Source organism: Simochromis diagramma, unplaced genomic scaffold (assembly GCF_900408965.1).
Source record: "Simochromis diagramma unplaced genomic scaffold, fSimDia1.1 OVJJ01000321.1, whole genome shotgun sequence".
Lineage (NCBI taxonomy): Eukaryota > Metazoa > Chordata > Actinopteri > Cichliformes > Cichlidae > Simochromis > Simochromis diagramma.
The window spans coordinates 1,490,876-1,510,216 of record NW_024386772.1 but is presented as its reverse complement, the minus strand read 5'-3'; the positions used below and the strand labels follow the sequence as shown (position 1 = coordinate 1,510,216).

Genomic DNA, 19,341 nt, shown 5'->3' with positions numbered 1-19,341 from the left:
GCTGTCATCCACTCAAGACGGTGAAGATGCACAGACGTCTTTATAGAGGTTTAACAAACTGATGTTGTGGTTCCTGTCGTGACCACTGGGGGCAGCACAGATTAGAATACATTTGCCCCTTAAACAGGCAAATTAAACTTTAAAAAACGTGCACTGATGTCATTGATGTCAAAACTGAGAATCACATGATGATCTTTATTGAACACAATGTGAAGAGACCAGCAGTGAACACACATGCAATACAAAGGTTTGACCAGCAGGTGTCACTGATGTGACTTTGACACAAACAGGTTCGTTTCCTCCACCTTCAGACGAAAAATAAAATAAAAGGAGGGTTTTTTGAGGTTGCTGGTTTCCGGACTTTTGTACCATCAACTGGACCAAATCCAGAGTCCCACAGTTCTCTAAAAACACGCAACACTGTGCTCAGTTCTGCAGAAAAACAGGAGAACATCTGTGAGCAACAAGCTGTCCCGGCCTGTCTTTGTATCAGCTGATAACAGATTACGCCAGGCGGCTGAAATGTGTCCAGACGTGTAATAAAAGCAAGACAAGTGAGCAGGTGCAGCAGATAAATCCTATGACAGTGTGTGTGCAGAACACGTATGTAAAAACAAAAAGCTACGCAGGAAAACTCGCAATGTTAAGACATCTGAAGACATTTTTAAACCACATCAGGCCCTCTGCTCCACCAGAGTGCAAACATGAGCATGAAAAAAAAATTGGCAGGGCAGGAAAAACCATGGGGAAACTTCCTGTACATTACCACAGACTTTACTGCGTTTAGTTGACTGTTTTGTTAAAATGGCTGCCGGTTCGCTACTGAAAGAAATGATAACGGATCATTTGCCGTTTGACGCCCTCCTCCTGCTTTAAATACTGTCAGCAAGCTTAAAAGTAACCATGTAACTAAAAAAAATAAAAAAGCAAAAACAGAATGAAACGCTCAGAGCGTCAAGTCAAAAGTCCCCATAGACTCCCATCTGTACAGCAGAAAGACGTGTTTACAGCCTGCTGTCTGTCAGTTTTTAAGCCTCAACAAAATCTAAATAAGTTCAAAAAAATGTTATGAAGGAAAAATTGTGCACTGAGACCAAAACAGCGTCTGTATCAGGCTGTAAACATGTTTATTTCCGCTTTAAAGTTGCACATTTTTAACATGGGAGTCTATGGGGACTTTTGGAGACAACTAGTGGACGTTGGAGGAACTGCAGCTCGTGGCACTTTTTTAGCCCTGATAATCATCACTTTCAGCCACTGTAGACGTCTGATTTCATGCAGGACTCTAACCGCAGGCTAACATGTAAAGGTCCTGAAATGGAGCGCTTCACCTCAGATATTTCTGTGCTGCAGCCCTGAAGGATCCGATTGGTCAGAGCATTCTGAACGAGCCATTTTTATATGATGCCGACATGTGTGTGGGTTGCTGTTCCCAAACGCCACGTGGAGGTTTATGGATAAAATCTGATTCCTCAGGACTTTTACTGGTTTTGGTTTTATCCTCCTCTATAACCCGTGAAGTCCAAGTAACCCTAACCTGTAACCCTGTGCTATGAAATTATGCGATTTTCTCAGAAGTCAAACGCCAAAAACGACACAGTCCTTTTAATCATGTCCAAACCTCAGGGTTAGGGGCTCGAGCTACTTCTCATTATCTCTGATGACTTAATAGTGCGTCCACATCAAACAAAGGCTTTGCAGAGGTCATGGCCGCCACTCAGAAATGCAGGACGAGGTTTCTAAAAGTGAAGGGTAAACCATGTAACGTGATATCAGGGTGAATGCTGTGGGGTTCTGAGCGGCTGCAAAGTGGCTCACCCTCCATTTGGTGTGAACACATGAGACCTCACTGGGTAAATGTGCAGATGGAGGACGGCTGAGCTCAATCAGTGTTACTCAGAAAGTGAGAGGACTGCAGGAGAGGGGACAGTTAGTCCTCAGACTGAAACTCTGTCCACGGCCTCGATTACAAACAGCAGAAACCGTCACTGCAGAACCGAGCCGAAGACAGGAGCTGCAGTTTGTGACAAGCAGAAGGAAACGTCGGCAGACGCCGCCGGTTGAAAACTCGCTCCAGCGAGGAAACTCCAGAAGAGAAAGGCTCCTGTTTGAGCTTCAACCCAACAGACGTGCGAGCGGCTTTTTTGTGTGTGTGAGGTGAAAAAAAAGAGGAGCAGAAATGTTTGGACTGGGACGCCGGAGGAGCCGGAGGAGCCGGAGGAGCCGGCGTCTCAAAACACGAGCACCTTCCAGCCGGAGTGGACGAAGGAGCAGCCGAAGAAGAGGCAGTCCACCGGCTGGTCCACCAGCCAATCGAACACCACCTCGCGGTTCCCCGAGCCGATCGTCACCCTCAGCTTGAAGTTGCCGCCCTCGCTCGTGTTGTTGTTGCTGATGGGGAACAGGCTCACCACCTCCATGTCAAAGGTCACGGCGGAGCCAACGGTGACGGCGGGCAGCTGGTTGGTCATCTCTTTCCCGTTGACGAAAACGGCACCTGAGGAGAAGAAGTTTGAGAGAATTCAACATTTGTTATTTATCATAAAAAAGAATCGAAGCTGAACTTTAGTTAAATTGAAGTTTGAAGTTTAATTTTCAAGCATCTCGTTTAAATGCTTCCCACAGAGGAATTCTACACTTCAGGAGGTTTTCCCACTCTCCTGTTTTCAGCTTCGGTGATTTTGCTTTAAGTCTCTTTGTCTCCTCGTCTCCGACGATGCTCTGCTCTTTGCTTCTGCATCAACACGTCAGCACCACAGAAACAGTCTGAGTTGATTTGCCTGAAACTCGTCTTCAGGCTGTTTCTTCATCTTTGCAGCATCACCAGTTCTTCTTCTTCTTCGACATCTGGTGGGGGTTTTTAATTTAATTTTGGCTCCACCTTTCAGTGAGAGGCTTCAAACATTATACATCCCATAACTGGGAATAAATTAAATTATGGTCCATACTCACAACCCTGCCCGGAAATCTAATCCCTATAATGGCTCCATCTCCCACCAGGAGGGAAACCATTGATCTAAAACATGGCGTCCACACAGAAAGCCTCATCAAGAGAAACCTTTCAAAGTATCAGAGCATCAGAACTTGAAGGAAATGACTTTTCAGATCTGATCAACAGAAATTAGAGACTTCAAGAGCAGTTTTTGGAATAATGGAATCTAAACAGTCTGCAGCCTGTTTTTATACTTCAATGAAGCTTAAAGTGCCGCTGTAGGAAAACAGTAGCGTGGTGGTTAGACCCTGTGGATCCGCCATCTGATAGTGACTCCTCCCATTTTAAAGCCTCGACTTTAAACATTGTGTTTATATTTGTGTCTAAACAAGAACAACTTGCACTGGCCTCATCATTTATTTACAGTCTTTGAAAAGGACCCATTAGAAATGAATCCGCCACTGAAAATAGTCCCTGACAAGTGCACTATTGTCTCTGGTGTAATTCAGTTTTGTTTGTATTTCACCGATTCACAACTGCAGTCGCCTCAAGGTGCCTGGATTAATACAGAGAAATCCCAACAATCAAACGACCCCCTTTGAGAAAGCACTCGGCGACTGTGGGAAGGAAAAACTCCCCTTTAACAGGAAGAAACCGGCTGGGGGTGAGAGCCTTTCTTATCTGCCAAAAAACAAACATTTTCGAGGAGACTAACGACTTTCAGGCTCGAATCCTCAGCTGTGAGCCACGCAGACTCGCCCTGTACAAGCTGAGTTTTTCAAGTCTATCTGAGGCGGCGTACCATTGGTGGAAATGCAGACAGCCTGGTCCCGCTGTAGTGACTCCTCCTCACTCTCGCTGTCTATGCACACGCCCAGACTGTCCCTCCGATCCATCTGACCCGCTGCAGAGATCCTGCACAGACACACAAAAACACGCCGTTGGCATCTAACTGTGGATTTACATATGATCTGTACGTGACGTCCAGGAGAGAAATGGAAAGATCTCCATCTTTAAAGCTTTGTTGTGGGCGTACTTGAACGTGAGCGTCTGGCCGCAGAAGTAGGTGGGCGCTTTGGAGTAGAGGACAGGGCAGCGCGATTGGGAGGAGTCATTGCGCAGAGCGATGTTCTTCCTGCTGCTCAGGATGTAGCCCTCGGTCCCTGAACGCCACTCTGGAAGATAAAACAAACACACGGCGCTCGTTAGCGGACCTGATCTGCTTCAGTTTAAACTTTTAGGTTTCTATATATTAACACGGCTCCACACTGCAGTGGAGACAGAGACGGTCTCTGCTGATAGTACAGAAACACAGAGGTCGTGCTGATGTTTCCATTAGATGCTGCCTTCCTGTTAGAGGTGCACTGATTGGCTAGTGACTGCATGAGAAGGCTGCAGCGAGTCCTGCGCACATAAATGCTTACAGGCCTGTGATGATGTCACGGTTCCTGCAAACAATTACCAACGCGACTGCATTCACAGCTCTGTTATTTCAGCTGCAACCCGGGAGGCGTTAAAGGGTCTGAGAGTTAAAAACAGAATGAAAACTGGCAAATATTTTAGAGAAAGGTCACAAACACGAGGCAGAGGTCCTTGAAGGACGATAGAGTAATAATATTATTGCTTTAAAGTTATCTGTAGCCAACAGGAGGTGAAATCTCTGTTTCTTACTGATGCTCGTCTGTAAGAAACAGACGAGCATCTGATTTTAGTGCCTTAAAAGCCTGGAAGGCTTTTGGGAAGAGATGCAGGTCTTTGATTTGCTTTAGTAACTCAGACACGAGTGAACTTCACCGTTTGCTGCTACAGGGTTTCCCTCTCTCGGATGTCTCCACCTACCGTGCGGTGCCAGCGTGGTGTAGCCCGTCTGCGGGATGCTCCAGGGGCTCCACTCGGTGCGACCCTCCCCGCGGGCGCAGACCCTGAACAAATAATCCGTGTGAGGGTCCAAGTGGAGAACCAGGAACTCCGATTCCCGCCCGATGTAGGCGTCCTCATACTGGCTCCCCCCGCTGCCGGAGCGCCGGTACTGCAGCCGATAATCTGCAGCCGCGAAGTCCTCGTCCACCTGAAGCACAAACGATAATGTCCAGTTTTAATTAAGATGCAGAATAATGCAGTTCCTCATTTCACCAAGTTTTACATTGTAACAACAAATGTCCATATTCGAGCTGCGATTCCTCGGCACAAACTTAAAGGAACACGTGTGTTTCCACCAGAGACTAAATTAACTTCATGATTTTATCCACACAAACGGACGTGCTGGAAGGATTTTGGTGCAGAGAAGACTTCACTGCAGAGGCTGACACTCAGGTGAAGTTTAAATGCTGTGAAAACTCAAACTTAAAGGACTTCTCTGAACTTCTGGTGTCCATTTATGATCAAGAAATGTCATTAGTAAGTTCAAAGAGCCCTTAATTACACTGGCAGTTTAACCTCCTCATTACACCGGCCTTAACTTTCACTGTTTGAGTCGAGTAGTCTGGTTTTCGTCCACAACATTTAAAGTCACACCACTACGAGCGTTTTACGGAGCGAGTGAGCAGCCTGCCTGGGAACTTTTATTTTGAAAGCTGACTGGATCTTCCTACCCACCTCTGTGTGGTGCGATGGGACTTTAAACAATAGGCTCAGCATTATCTCAGAGCGTGGGCTTGATAAGGTCTTTTGTTACGCTCTGCAAACTCCAGTAAGCTTCCTGCTCAGTCTCTTCACCTGGAAAAGCACCGTGTGTGTCCCGTTTACCCCTGCTGACCTTACACCAGCGAACCAGGATGCTGCCTGGTCTCTCCTGCAGCTCCTCTATCTGGACGGGCGGGTGGGAGGAGACGGCGCCGTGGCGAGCCACCCGGTCCCTCAGCAGGCTCAGCAGGGAGTCATCAAACTGGGCTGAGACACACGGCACGTCCACCAACGCTGGAACCTCTGGCAGGCTGGAAAACACGCACACAGTTCTAAACAGCAGCTGATTAACTTTTTCCTTTAAACACCTGCAGCGAAACACCTTCGCCCGTATCACCTGTCCAGCTGGATGTGCATGGCCTTCTTCGTGAAGCTGCCCAGTTTGTCCTCCTTTTCTCCAAGACCACATCGCAGAGCTGCTTCTCCTGCAGAGAATAAGCACGGATCATCTTTCTGGGCTTGCTTTTGCTCTGAATAATTGTGAAAACTGTGGTGGCTGTAAATCATCGTCTCTCCTTCCTGAAAATAATATTTTGCAGCTGTGTTCGTGGCAGCGTTTGTGCGACCCACCCTCTCTCAGCAGCTCGTCGGCCTGGCCCACGCCGTGCTCGATCAGGCTCTGACAGTCGTCCAGCGGCTTGATGCTGTCGGCCTCGATGGTGTCGACCTCGGTCAGGAGGTTAGCCAGCCGCTCCGCCAGCAGTCGAGTAGCCGCCGCCTGCAGCTCGGCGAAGTGCTTCCGGAGGGTCTCGCGGGCCTGACCCGAGCTGCCTCGAATCTGAGCCACCAATCAAAGAGGAAGAAGGTAAAAACAGGTGAGGACGCGACTCCGAGAGAGAACGACATAACCGAGTGTTTCTGTCATCAGACGTCTCCTCGTTAGCTTTATTGGTGCTAATTGTTGCTGTTTTGTGTTTTCTTTTGTCTTTGCTCGTTTCAGCTCCTGAACAGGTTTTAGCCAAAGAGTGAGCTCTGAAAGTAAACATAAAGGGGCTGCGTGAAGGGAAAATATAACCTTTAAGGGCAGTGTGGCAGATCGTCAGCACACTAACTGTAACATAAGCTGAAAAATAACAACAACAATAATGCAAATTCAAAAGTACCAAATTTCGACCTGCCAGTGTCGTCTGAGCGTTCAGTCTCAAGACCATCAAGAAAAAGATGAGTTCATCTGGAATCTGATGTGAAAACACGTTTCTAAAAGTCGGGTCGGGGTCGTGTTTCCCACTGCGGAGCATCTTCTCTCCTTCAACATCTGTAAACGTCTGTGAGCTGAGCAGCTGCTGCACTGTCGGGAGACAAATGCCTGATGGAGGATTGTCGCTGCTCAGCAGTCCTGGCTCTTCTTTGTCCTGTTGTGGGTTCGTGAAGCTCCAGATGAGCTCATCCGGTGAAAGGTCGCACAGACGGTGATTTCTGGAAGTGTTTTTGAGCCCGTGCACTCGTTTCCATCCCAGAATCGTGCCTGTTTTTAATGCAGCGCTGCCTGAGTGCCTGAAGATCACGGGTACCTGCCTCATCTCAGAGCCTTTTGATGAGATTATACTGAGTTGGTTGTAGAAACGTTTACTTTGCCCGTCTCCAGCAGCCACAGAGACCCACAGTCTGTGCTGAGATGCACAAATCATCACCTTCTGTATTTATTTATGGTGCACACAGCGTCCCAGCTGTTGTGGGGTTGTACTTTAAGCGCTTATAAATCAGGAAACATTCAGAGTATAAAGGTAAAGTTCTGCAGGGCTTCATCACACGTACTGAAGTTATTATACATTAAAAACACAGTCGGTTGATTCCGGGGTTTCGTTTGGGAGGAACCGATAGAGTTTCATTGAATGACCAGCCACAGTTACGCCGCAGTTAGCGCTATGACAGGTTACACCTCACACAGAGGCGGTGCGGACCGACTGCACACACCAGCAGCTCATCAGGAAGCTGACTTACTCGTCATCTGCAGCGGCGGAGGTCATGTTTCAGTTCCTCTTTGCAGAACACACAGAGTGAGATTTCACAATGAGTACACGGAGAGCGATGGCAGGAAACGGAAGGCTGATTGACAACTGCTGCACTGATAAAGCAGGGACTGTATGACGACGGAAAGCCGCTCTGCCAGAATACACTCGGATCTTTTTGTGGGTGTGAGCAGTTCTCCAGCAGAGGCATCATATCCTGAGGATTATCAGCTGGACACAGATGAGCAATTATCAATATTTTGGGATTTGAAAAGTAAAATAAGACTAAAGATATGATCCAAACACGAGGCAGGACAGAAATAGTTTTCCTCTTACAAGAAGAGAGATGCTGCAGTGATAGCATTGTCTCAGCTCTCAAACACACACTTTGGTATCCCTCATTCGCTCTGTGTGTGTGTGTGTGTGTGTGTGTGTGTGTGTGTGTGTGCCGTCTCCCTCTGTGGGAAATCGGGGGGTCATGGGAAAGAAAAGAAAGCACATCTCGATCCAGGATAACGTGCGATGGAACAGCTGAGGGAGGTGGAGGGAGTCTCAGCTGCACTAACAAAACAAATGAAACACATCCCACATCGAATTTTACTAACAAGTCTAATAAGTCTGCAGATTGTTTCTCTGGATGAGGCAAACTGTACGTGTGTGTGGATCAGCTGCAGGGGCTCAGGTTTGCTTTGTGATACATTATGTGCTCTGGTTTGAGACCGCACTGATTCAGTTAGCGTGGCGACTCTTGCAGGAGACAAAATACTGATGGAAAGGCAGACAGGAATTCAAAGTAACCGGATCACACACAGCGGCTAAAGCTGCTGGAAAGACACCGTTATCGTCACCAGCAGCACCAGCAGCAACCCTCTGATAGAGATCATGTCAGAGAAAGATAAAAACTGGGAAAAAAAGACAGATTTACCAACTGGAAGTCGCTCGTGGAGCAAAGGAATACATGATTATGCCCCAGGTCACCTACATATTACACCTACGGGAGCAGCTCAGCCACGCCATCAAGTCATCAGAGCGTCAGCGACTTCTGAACATTTAGTTTGCAATAAAAGCACTTACAGTTCCTTCCATCCTCTTCTGCTTATCCTTATCTGCTTACCAGGAAATCTCCTTTTTAACTTCTTTATTAGTGTTTTTAGCCACTTTATGTGTAAGTAACCTAACATGCTTAGGCTCAAAGGGGGGTGGGGTCACCTTCAAATATAACCCTGAACAGTGTAGGTGATTATCAGCTGCACAGGGCCGGAGCCTGTCCTCGCTGCCAGAGAGGCGGGGTACAGCTAAACGCGTCCAATCAGAGAGACGCGACACACTCTCACACCCACACCTACAGCCAATTAAGAATCACTAAAAGAAGAGATGTTTGAACCCAGAATCATCCACTACTGCCCCCTGGTGGCGGCATTTTTAGGTATATTTTGAATTTAATGGCTGCCATCCTGTCCTGGTTAGTCGGCGCTCTCGTCCCTCAGCTTTTCTGTCGCTCCATTTTCATTGGAAGACGGTCTTTATGGTAAAATAACCTCCCCCGCCAACTCTATGCCTTCCCCTCAATAATCTATAGATACCCATTTTTATACCACCATGTGCACACGTCTATGTCCGTCATTTTAACATGCACATCTATACAGACTGACTCACTGTTGGAGCCCCCTGTGGAGATTAGAGGAACTGCAGTTGCTGCTTATTCTGAATGAAAAAACAACAATCCCATATTTTATGTTCTTGGACCAAAATCTGCCTCGTTTCTCTCCCGCTCTCCTTTTTTAATCTCTCCTCTAAGGCTCGCTGTCCGTCCACAGCGACAGGAAACAGCAGCATTGTTTACTGCGAGCAGCTGGAGGGGTAAAACTAGACAGCAGGGGGAAGGAAGAGATAGCAGAGAGGGAGGGAGGGGGGAGAATTTACTCTCCCGGGATTCTTCTGAGTCAGGAGCGAAGACAAATCACACCGCCTGGGCCTGCACGAGTCTTTCAGAGTGAGCGGGTGCAGTGAAACAGACAAAGAAAGCACTGAGGGAGTGAAGCGCATCACAGGAGGAGGGAAACACGAGGCCTGAGCTTCACAACAGATCACAAATCAGGATGCAGTACCTGTTTACGGGCCTGGTTGAGGCCATGCAGGCGCTGCTGGAGTTCGCTGCGGTAGTTCTGCGCCGCCTCGATGCTTTCCTTCGCCTCCTGCAGCAACACGTCCACCTCCACAGACATCCTCCCGGCCTGCTGTCACACACACGAGGGAGGGAGACTTACTAAACACACCCAGAACGCAGCGTAACCTGAAACTAAGCACTTAGAAGATGTATTTGCACAGATGACAGAGGCTGAAAAATGACTGCAGCAAACAGAATCAGGCCTCAGTAATCATGTTGTTTTTAAATCACAGACAAAACAGAAACGTGTTGTCCCTGAGAGGCACACGGTGTCCCGAATGCCCTGCTTCATCTTCTGTTTTACCTCGAGTGTGACCATAATTTACAACATGAACATCGAGTTGTGTTCACAAAGCCTGCAAACTAAAGACTGGGACCATAACCTGGCTGTAAAGTGTTTCAGGTTTCTCTACATTCAGACCACAGGAGTCGCCCCCTGCTGGCCATTAGAAAGGACACAGGCTTAAGGCACCTTTGCATTGAATTAACTGTTTACGGCACAAAGCGAGTGACTCAGAGTGACTGAGCGGACACCAGCGTGTCCTGTAGCTGGTCGTGACTCATCGATGCAGACGTCTCATTGGACAAACGGCCCACAGCGTTCTTCATAATTCACCTCTGCAGAGACGCTGCTGTGGCTAATAACCAATAACAGAGTAACAGACTCGATCTTCTGCTAGAAAAACTACAAGTCAACCAAGTGCGTTGAGCATTTTCAGTGACAGAGGAAATGAGAAAACAAGTAAACCACTTCCTCTGCTGCCAGCCAGCCGCAGTACCAGCCGCTTTACGACACGGCGAAAACACAGGACTTCTGGTTTCATTGCAGCGGCGTGGGACCACATTCTTCACGACCTTTACGTACAATGCTCAGTGTGGTCCACCGGCCTCACATAACTACGAAAATAAAACCCCACAATGATCATAAACACGCTTTAATGAGCCTCTTCCTGTGACCTTAATATGATTATCAAACATCAGTAAAAAAATGCTTTGTTACTGATTTTGGCTTCATTTTAATGTCAAAAGCAACGACTGGAAAACTGATAGCATGGAGTTCGTCTAGTTTTAAAACTGCAGCTCTGTCCGTCTTCACGTCTCTGCACCGGGAGCCAAATGACCTCTAAGACCACTTTTACAACAGCAGACACTCAGGTTTATCAGAGTAATCAAGGCTGGAGGGTCCCTGAGCTGTTTAGAGTGTTTTAAAGCAGCAAGTTTAATTTTTAGACATTTTTTAGCCCTCAAATGATTTTTGTGGACCTCGTTTTTGTCGATCGTTTAAAGGAAGCTACAGTTTTAGCATCCACAGACTATTAAACCTACAACATCCTAATAAAAAACATTATTATGGTATTCTGGATTTTATTTATTTTAACTTTATCCTCCCTAAAAATCCAGTTCCCTCACAGCTAAGCCGTTCACTTCACTTTGAGTCATTTAGTTTATTCATTGGACTCGAAACCGAGAGGAATCGTGTGAATCGTGTGATTCGATGCTTTCCTCGAAGCGTTCCCAAACCAGCAGAGATCACTCCAGAGTGTCCTGGGTCCACTCCAGAGCCTTCTCCCAGCTGGACATTCCTCAAACACCTCAGCTAGGAGGGGCCCAGGAGGCATCTCAGCTGGCTCCTTTCAGTTTGGAGGAGCAGCTCTACTCTGATGTCTTCACTCTCTGTCTAAAGCAGAACCCAGATGTCTCATTTCTGCCTCTTTCATCTATGATCTTATTCCTTCAGACTCTACCCATAGCTCACGGCCACAGATGAGGAATGTAGATTGACAGTTAAACCAACAGCTTCACTCTCAGTTCTTTCTTTAGCACAACAGGCTGTTAAAGGGTCCACATCACTAATCAACCTGCTCCAGCCTCCCTCTCACCATGACAAAAACCCAGAGATACTTGAAATTCTCCACATGAGGCAGCAACTAGTTTTAAATCCACCCTAATCTGGCCATGAACCACGGCCTCGGACCTTGAGGTGCCGATTCTCATCCCAGCCGCAAAGCATCCCAGCAGAAGTTGGAGGTTACCTCGTAACGAGGCCAGCAGAGCCTCTTCTTCCACCAAAAGAGGAGATCACACAGCAGGTCTGGCCAGCATGCACTGGAAATAGTCCTGATTTACTGACACAATGTGGATCAAGCTCTCACAAGTAACCAAGGCTTCAAAATGTAGTAGAGTAAAGGCTTTGGCACAAAGCTTTACAAGAAGTCTGCATATTTTAGCTTCTTCTTTATTTAGCTGTGCTCTCAGCTCTGTGCTGCTTTGTTTTATGTTCAGGATACAGCGTTGGAAATAATCGTTTCATCACTTCCACCTCACTTGATTTGCATGTCACTGAGTAAAATAAGACAAACATGACTTAGTGCTTGGTGAAGAAACCCTGATTAGTGTAAGACGTTTACACACATTTACACCCACTCCTCTTTGCAGAAACTCTGTAATCTTTTGGGTTTCTTCTTCTCAAAGCTTCAGCTCGCTCCGCAAATTTTCAGACTGGACTGAGGTCTGGCTAGGCCACTTGTCTATGTTTTGGGTTACTGTCATGCTTGAAGACCAGTGCAAAGATATTATGGAAACGGCCCCATGCACTGGCCCCTCAATGCGATGAAGTCATCCAGTAGCCCTAAAAAACAGCCCCAAAGCATAACGTCTCCACCTCTGTGCTCGACTGAGGATGGTGTTCTTTTGGTCATGCTCAGCATATCTATTACTCCAAACATGGCGGGTCGAGTTGATGTTTTAGACGTTCAGTGGCAAACTTAAGACGTGCCTGTACATGCGCACTCTTGAGCAGGGGGACCTGCAAGATTTCAGTGCACTGCAGTGTGCTATCAGCGGTCTTCTTGGTGACCGTGGTCCCGACTGCCTTCAGTTTGATAACGAGCTCCTCCCGTGTCATTTTGGGCTGATCTTCCACCTTTCTCATGATCATCCTCACCCCACAAGCAAAGATCTTGCATGGAGCTCCAGACCGATGGTGACTGATAGTCTTTTTATCAGCGTCTTCCTGATGGTCCGTCCATTTTCCCCTGACAGCCTTTGCATAGCATGGTCTTGCCCAACCTTGCTGGAGAGGCTGGAACATTTTCTGTGGACAGGTAAGCTTTGAACACACACCGAGTTGTGAACAGGAGAAGCAGTTATTCCTGCTGGGTTGTAGGGGATCAAATACTTCTTTCTCCCAGTAGCATGCAAATCCTTTTTTAACTTTTATGCAATGTGGTTTTATTTCCTGGATTTTTCCTAGGAGCACCAATCAGCTGCAGGAGCGTAGCTGGACTCTTATTGGATGGATCTGGACACTCAAAGCCCACAAACAGACAAGACATTAGTCACAGGAACATATCTAATCTTACCTGTATGACGGAAAGCATCACCTGAGTTCAATTATTCAAAGTACTCTGAGATAAGTGAACATGAGCAGTGTAATGTCAAAGTACTGTAACAGCCTCCACTTTAATAATTATTTTACTGTAAGTTTGAAAATTAATACCATAAAACAAATACCAAATTCAGCCACAAACCTCTGAGAGAAGCAGCAACTTTGTGTCCTCACAAAGGGGATAAAAGCAGCACGGAAAATGTCTGTAGACAGAATGAAAGTGAAGGTGAGGTGAATTACCACCAGCCTTCAACGTCTTCCTGCCAGAGGTGTCTGCTGACAGGTTACACGTTTAAAACCGATCCTTTATCTCATCGATTAATCTGTTTATTTCACAGGTTTCCCAGAAATTGTGGTGTTTATTTTCTCTCAATGTTTACCCGACAAACATTCATACCTAATCCTTTAAACTCATGTGATCTGATAGTTCCTGTGCTTGTATTTAAAACCACATTTAAAGGTTTTTTTGTATTCTTCTTTATTTTTGGGGTGAATGTGAGATAACAAAATAAAAAAAACATTAAAAATGACTCATTATATATAGTAAGAAATTATATATTTCGAGTCTTTTTTGCATGATAATAACTCCTCTGAGCACAGCTTTTACACCACTGCTTTGGGGCTAATATTCACCTGCATTTGGTGCTTGTTGAGTGAATTTAGGACCCTGGAAGGAGGTCTCGGAGGAGTATAAATACTCCAGTTCTGAATCTATTTTGGTGAAGGCAGTGTTGGAAAAAATATCTTTTTGTTGACATAGAACAATGAAATATATCACAAAAACGCTGGATTAAATGATCTTCATGCTACAGAATATCTGGCTTGGACCTTCATGTACCTTCCGATGCTTCGGCAGCATTCAGTGACGCGCTGGATCGCGAGTTTTGTCTCTATGTGAAGCAGGTGCGTTAAGTCTGAGCCAAGTCCTTCTCAAAGCTGAAAGTAATGACGCTACCTGCTGCGGTCGGCCACGCTTCCTTTAAAGCATCTAAAGAGGAAGTTACTAAAATGCATCACGCTCCCGCCACATACAGTATGCAAAGTGTCACATGTGGTCCGCTGCTGCAGGTTATGGAGGAAAGGCATAATCTATACAAGAAATCCAGCACAGCAAATGCTTTTTTAACCTTTAACCCCTGCTAATGAGTCCTGGTGATTAAAGTGAAACTTGGAGATAAGTCGAATAATTTATACTGTAAACTCCAGTGTGATTTAAAAACCCTCAAAAACTAAAGTTAAAATTACTTCAATGGAGTTTTGCTACTGTGCAAAAGTCTTGAGCCACCACTTAGTGCTCCGAGGAAAATAAGGAAAAGGTGCAGCGATGTATCGAAACGTGCAATCATGCATAGAAACACAGTGTGTAAGAGAAAACATTTACCAAATAAATGCATTTGGTATTTTTCAGCACAGCCTGAACTCTCAGGCAGCTTTCTGTGATTTAAGTATCTGTTCTCCAGATTCTTGAAGGACATTCAAAGCTCTCTGGATGTTTCTGCTCTCTGTCAGGACGATCCCACGCTGCTTCAGTCACGTTGAGGTCCGGTCTGATCCATGACTGATGCTGTTTGTGTGTTTTTCTATCCAGGTACGTTTTTACTGCATTGGCAGTGTGTTTGAGATCATTGCATTCAGAGGATTTCCAGATGGTACGGCATGGTGGAACAAAACGGGATGTCCAACAGCACGTGCTGAAATGCAGCTCCCAACAATGGCAGAGCCTCCACCATGTTTTACAGACGGCTGCAGACTCACTGCTGTAGCTCTCTGCTGACTTCGTCCACAAACACTGGACATGATTAGAACGAGACATTTCAAATCCAGATTCGTCTGTAACACCTGTTTTGCTGATTTTCAGTCCCGTTCTTGTGTAATTTTTATACGTCAGCCTTTTCTTTCTGTTTCCCTTCGTAAGAATGGCGTCTCGACAGCCGCCCTTCCACTGAGACCATCTCTGATGAGGCTTCAGCGAGCAGTAGATGGATCAGCTGACGGTACAGATGCATCTCTCTTTGCTGTTTTCCTTTTTCTCGTTTCTTAATGACTTTCACATGCTGTTCATCTGCTGTAGATACTTTTTGTCCTCCACTTGTTCAGTTTTAAGGATACACTGCACAACATGCCAAAAGATGCCAAGTTTTTGGCCAATAGCTCTCTTTGGGAATCACTTTGCTGCTGTTATTCCTGTCAAACTTTTACCTTTAGCATTTTTAATACATTCATCTAAAGAAATGAGAACAGGCTGTGCTTTTGTGACAGGCTGCTAGTAACAAAATGCAAAAAGATACAATTTGAAGATGGATCTTTGCTGTGTAGACACAACACTGGTTCTCCCTTCAGCTGCGTACTTTTTATACCCGAATGGTTAATAGGTCAGTGTTTAAAACCAGTAAACCTGTGAAAATGGTCAGGTACAAGGACTGGACTGAAAATGAGTGAAAACACAGCCAGTGAAGAACTTCGAAAGACCTTCAGAGAGCTGGAGAACTTTTGAAGAGCACTTCAAAAAACTATTACACTAAAATCTGGCTCATCTGAAATAAAACAAAGAAATTAGGGGTGGCTCAAGATTTTCGCACAGTCCTGCCATACCAATCACCTGAATCAAACTAAACAGGACGTTTTCTGTTGATGCACAGACAGACAACCGACCAGAGATCCAGTGTCATGCCTCCAAACAAAACCCCAGTATATATATATTTATACACATGAATGCAAATAAGTATGCAGGCATGCAGTCACTTTGACATAAACAGCGCCCACTGCTAACACTGCTCCTCGACTCTCACGCTCCTTTAACAGCCCAGACATTGTTTTACATCCTTCAAAGAGAGGGGTGCAGGCCCTCTCTCCCTCTGTCTCTGTAATCCTGTGGCTTATAATCCCTCTCTCTGAGCGCTCAGCCAGGTCGACTTGGTTTCCCTCTCTGTTTAGATGACACGGGTGTGGCTAGAAACAAATGAACAGGAATTTCTCCTCCTACTTTTTATTTATTCTCTAAAGAGTTCAGCCGTCTGTGTCTCTGGGATATTTAGGTCAACCTGCATGGAGCCATGACCCGCTGTCCTGCTTTCAAGCTCCCCCGCACCGTTTACAGTCTCACAAATATATGTGTGCTGCAGCGGGGCTCCTGTGACACTTTAGCAGTCAAAAATCAATGCTTTTTAAGATCTGTGTGTAAATAAATGAAGCCTACAGTGTGTCAAAAATAGGCCTCATAGTTCAGCTTTTATAAACAAGCTCTAACTACAAGTTGGGTATGCAATTATCCAATCAACAAAGGCATGCTTCTCTTTGCCACACATGACAGTTGAGTCAATCTCTTGTGAATTTTTGGACTATTAAGCTGTTTTACTGTCTAAGCACAACTATTTTAGCCACAGACGCAGGGTGTTTCTCACTTTTTCTCATTATTATACACGATTTCCTCCACAGGGAATACTTCCGCCTTACCCACAACAACTTTTTGTGCATTGTTGAGACATCCTAAAAGTGTGCATCTCCACTCATGCTCTACTTGTGCAACAGTCTTTGCTTCAATACACATCAGGGAGCAGGGCTGTAAACACTTATCTAATGCTGCCCTAGACGGAGAAAGAAAACACTGAATTTGTATCACGATGGTTATAGTGTGTACTGTGTACTACATACTGTATCGTGGACAGGAAATTAAGCTGGTGAGGCTGTAAATAGGTCATTTTTCATGACCTTAGTTCGGATTTTAGCTTCATGCTAAACAAGCACAAGTTTCCAAGAAGAAACTAGAAGATGCAACCTTTCAAATGAAGTCTCATTTGGGTGAAGAGTCAATAAAATGTTTGGATGCTAAGAGGTTAAAATACCGTATGCCAACAATAAAAACAATAAAGATGACACATTGCATGTCAGAAGGCACAAACATATCCTCTACATCAAAAGTGTTCTGAATATATATTAAAATCAACCTCAGTGTTGCATTTAAATGCCCCAAAATGTGTGGATTTGAATGTAAAGTTGATAAAGCCCAGCTAGAAGGTCCTTAAAGAGGCCTGAGGCAGCTCCTCTGAGCAAGCTGCACATGCAACAGGAAAGCTATGACAGGCACTCAAGTGCAAACCCACGCTATTATTATTATTAACAGCGCAGGAGGCATCAGACATGTCGTGGCTCGCTTCTGTTACTTCCGTATTTTGCAGTTATTTTCTAGATAAACTCCCGCCCACCACCAACTGCAGGGGCTTCTCCAGTCTTTTTAAAAGTGCTCGAGAATGCATAAAATGTGTGACTGCATAGCTCACTCTGCGTGGTTTCTCATGCTCTGGAGCTCCAACAGTTGAGTTGAGCCGAACTCTGCTGGAAAAACTCCCATTTTTAAGTTTGTGCTGGTGTCGGCAAACAATAATAAGTCATAACAAAACAGTACATTGTTTTTTATTATAAATAAGTTGTTTAAAATAATTCGGCATGAAAACTATTTAAAAGTAATAACACTCTTGACTGAAAGTCTAACCTAAAGGACAGTACGTGCTGTTCGTGTAAGTGAAAGAGGACGGCGATAATACGATAATGACAGGATAATTTAAAATGTAGAGCTGCTCTTGTCGTCTTTAAAAAATCAAGAATACATAAAATGTTTAATAAGGTAAGTCACGCCGCATAATTTCTCACATTTTTGGTCCTGGGATGTCTTTTAAAGTCGGGTTGAGCCGAACTCCGTTAGAAAATCACCAGTTTTCCAAGTTTACGCGAGTGGCAGCAAAAACGATCAATCATAGTAAAATATTATTTACTTTGAAAAGATTTACAATGTGTTAAAAAAAATCGGCATGGAATATTTTTAGCAGGTAGCAACTTTTTCCATGAAAACCCAAACTTAATGGATGCTTCGTGCTGCTTGTCAGGCTGAATTTAAGAGGATGAGGAGAGCGTTCGACCAACTGCCGAGAAAGTTGTAAAGTATGAGGCGTAAACTGGTAATAAAGAGGTGATGAAGAGGGAGGACAAAGAGTAGATATACACGAGTTGGTGTTGAGACTAGTTTGTCGTCAGCTTCTCAGAATAAGGTCGGAAACCTGAGAAAAAGTTGAAGCTTGCTTGTTGTGGAAAAAAGACAATGAAATCGGAGCACGCTTGAGAGAACAAACACAACACACACATTAATCACGACAACAAGACAACCGACACATCGACTAAATCAACAGCCCTTCTTAACATGCGGCGGTAAAAACCCCAGCCGTACCTGTTTTAGTGCTTTCTGGTGGCCATTTCTTCCCGAGAGTTATGAATCAGCTCGAAGCCGCCGCCACACCGATATGCCCAAGTTTTCACTCAAGTCCAAAAATGACACTTCCGAGGCTTTAAGGGCAGCAGCCAATCACAGAGGAAGTCGCTTCGAACGACAAGACAATCAACCAATAGGAGTAAGATATTCTCTCTTTTCCCCCACCCTAATCAGACTAACCTTCTAATCGAAGTGGAACTGATGGAAGTTAAGCGACCGACTGTGTATGGAATGCCCCTTAGGCCAAAACTAAACTGACTAAATACATCAATAAATAAACTGTATATTTTATAAATAGTTATGTATACAATTTAACCTTTTCCTACATTAAAATGTCATATATATATATATATATATATATATATATATATATCGTATATATATATATATATACAATATCGTATATATTTTCTAATTTTGTACTTCACAAGCGAGAAAAGGAAAACAGCCCCAGTGTGGAGAGATGTCGCCCTCTAGTGCTCTGTAATGGATATGGCATTTGGATCACAACCTTCCATCATTCAAGTTTTCGTGATGTCTTTCCAGACAACTCCTGATTTTATTTGATTTAGTTGCAGTATTAGGGAAAACCTTAGGCTGTACAGGCCTTTAAGAAAAGACAGAAGATAATCTACTCAAGGACCCTCAGAATGAGAGATCTACATTTTTCTCCATAGTATTCGAAGTCTTTACCTGGCTGTACACTCAGACAGATTCTGCCCAAACTCTTAACTTTTACATAATTTAATTACATGTAAATTTCCCGAGTAATTTTGTTAAATATTTGGCGTGTAAAATGTTACATTTAATGGAATCTGGTCAAATTAAATTAATTTGACCAGGTATACATTTAGTTTATGCCAAACACATTTTCCTTGATGATTCATTGTTTGAATAAATTAAGCTTTGATTTTATATTTCATTTGCATATAATAAGATAAAGAACAGCCATGTACTGTCCTT

At 44.8% G+C, this 19,341-nt stretch overlaps 1 protein-coding gene across 2 annotated transcripts; it reads right to left on the bottom strand.

The window, feature by feature from the left end:
- Positions 1-159: 159 nt before the first annotated feature.
- crlf3 (cytokine receptor-like factor 3) lies at positions 160-18,470 on the bottom strand. Of its 2 annotated transcripts, none has more exons than XM_040042157.1 (9): positions 18,337-18,470; positions 9,672-9,800; positions 6,185-6,392; positions 5,952-6,039; positions 5,688-5,865; positions 4,772-5,000; positions 3,969-4,107; positions 3,735-3,847; positions 160-2,497 (listed from the first exon to the last, which is right to left on the bottom strand). In XM_040042157.1, exons 2-9 carry the CDS (start codon positions 9,786-9,788, stop codon positions 2,232-2,234), a joined length of 1,338 nt encoding a protein of 445 aa, XP_039898091.1. In that variant the 5' UTR covers positions 9,789-9,800; positions 18,337-18,470; the 3' UTR covers positions 160-2,231. The 2 variants fall into 2 exon arrangements, with proteins under 2 accessions (XP_039898091.1, XP_039898101.1); XM_040042167.1 differs by having other exon boundaries at positions 9,672-9,797; positions 18,337-18,459.
- Between the last annotated feature and the right edge of the window lie 871 nt (positions 18,471-19,341).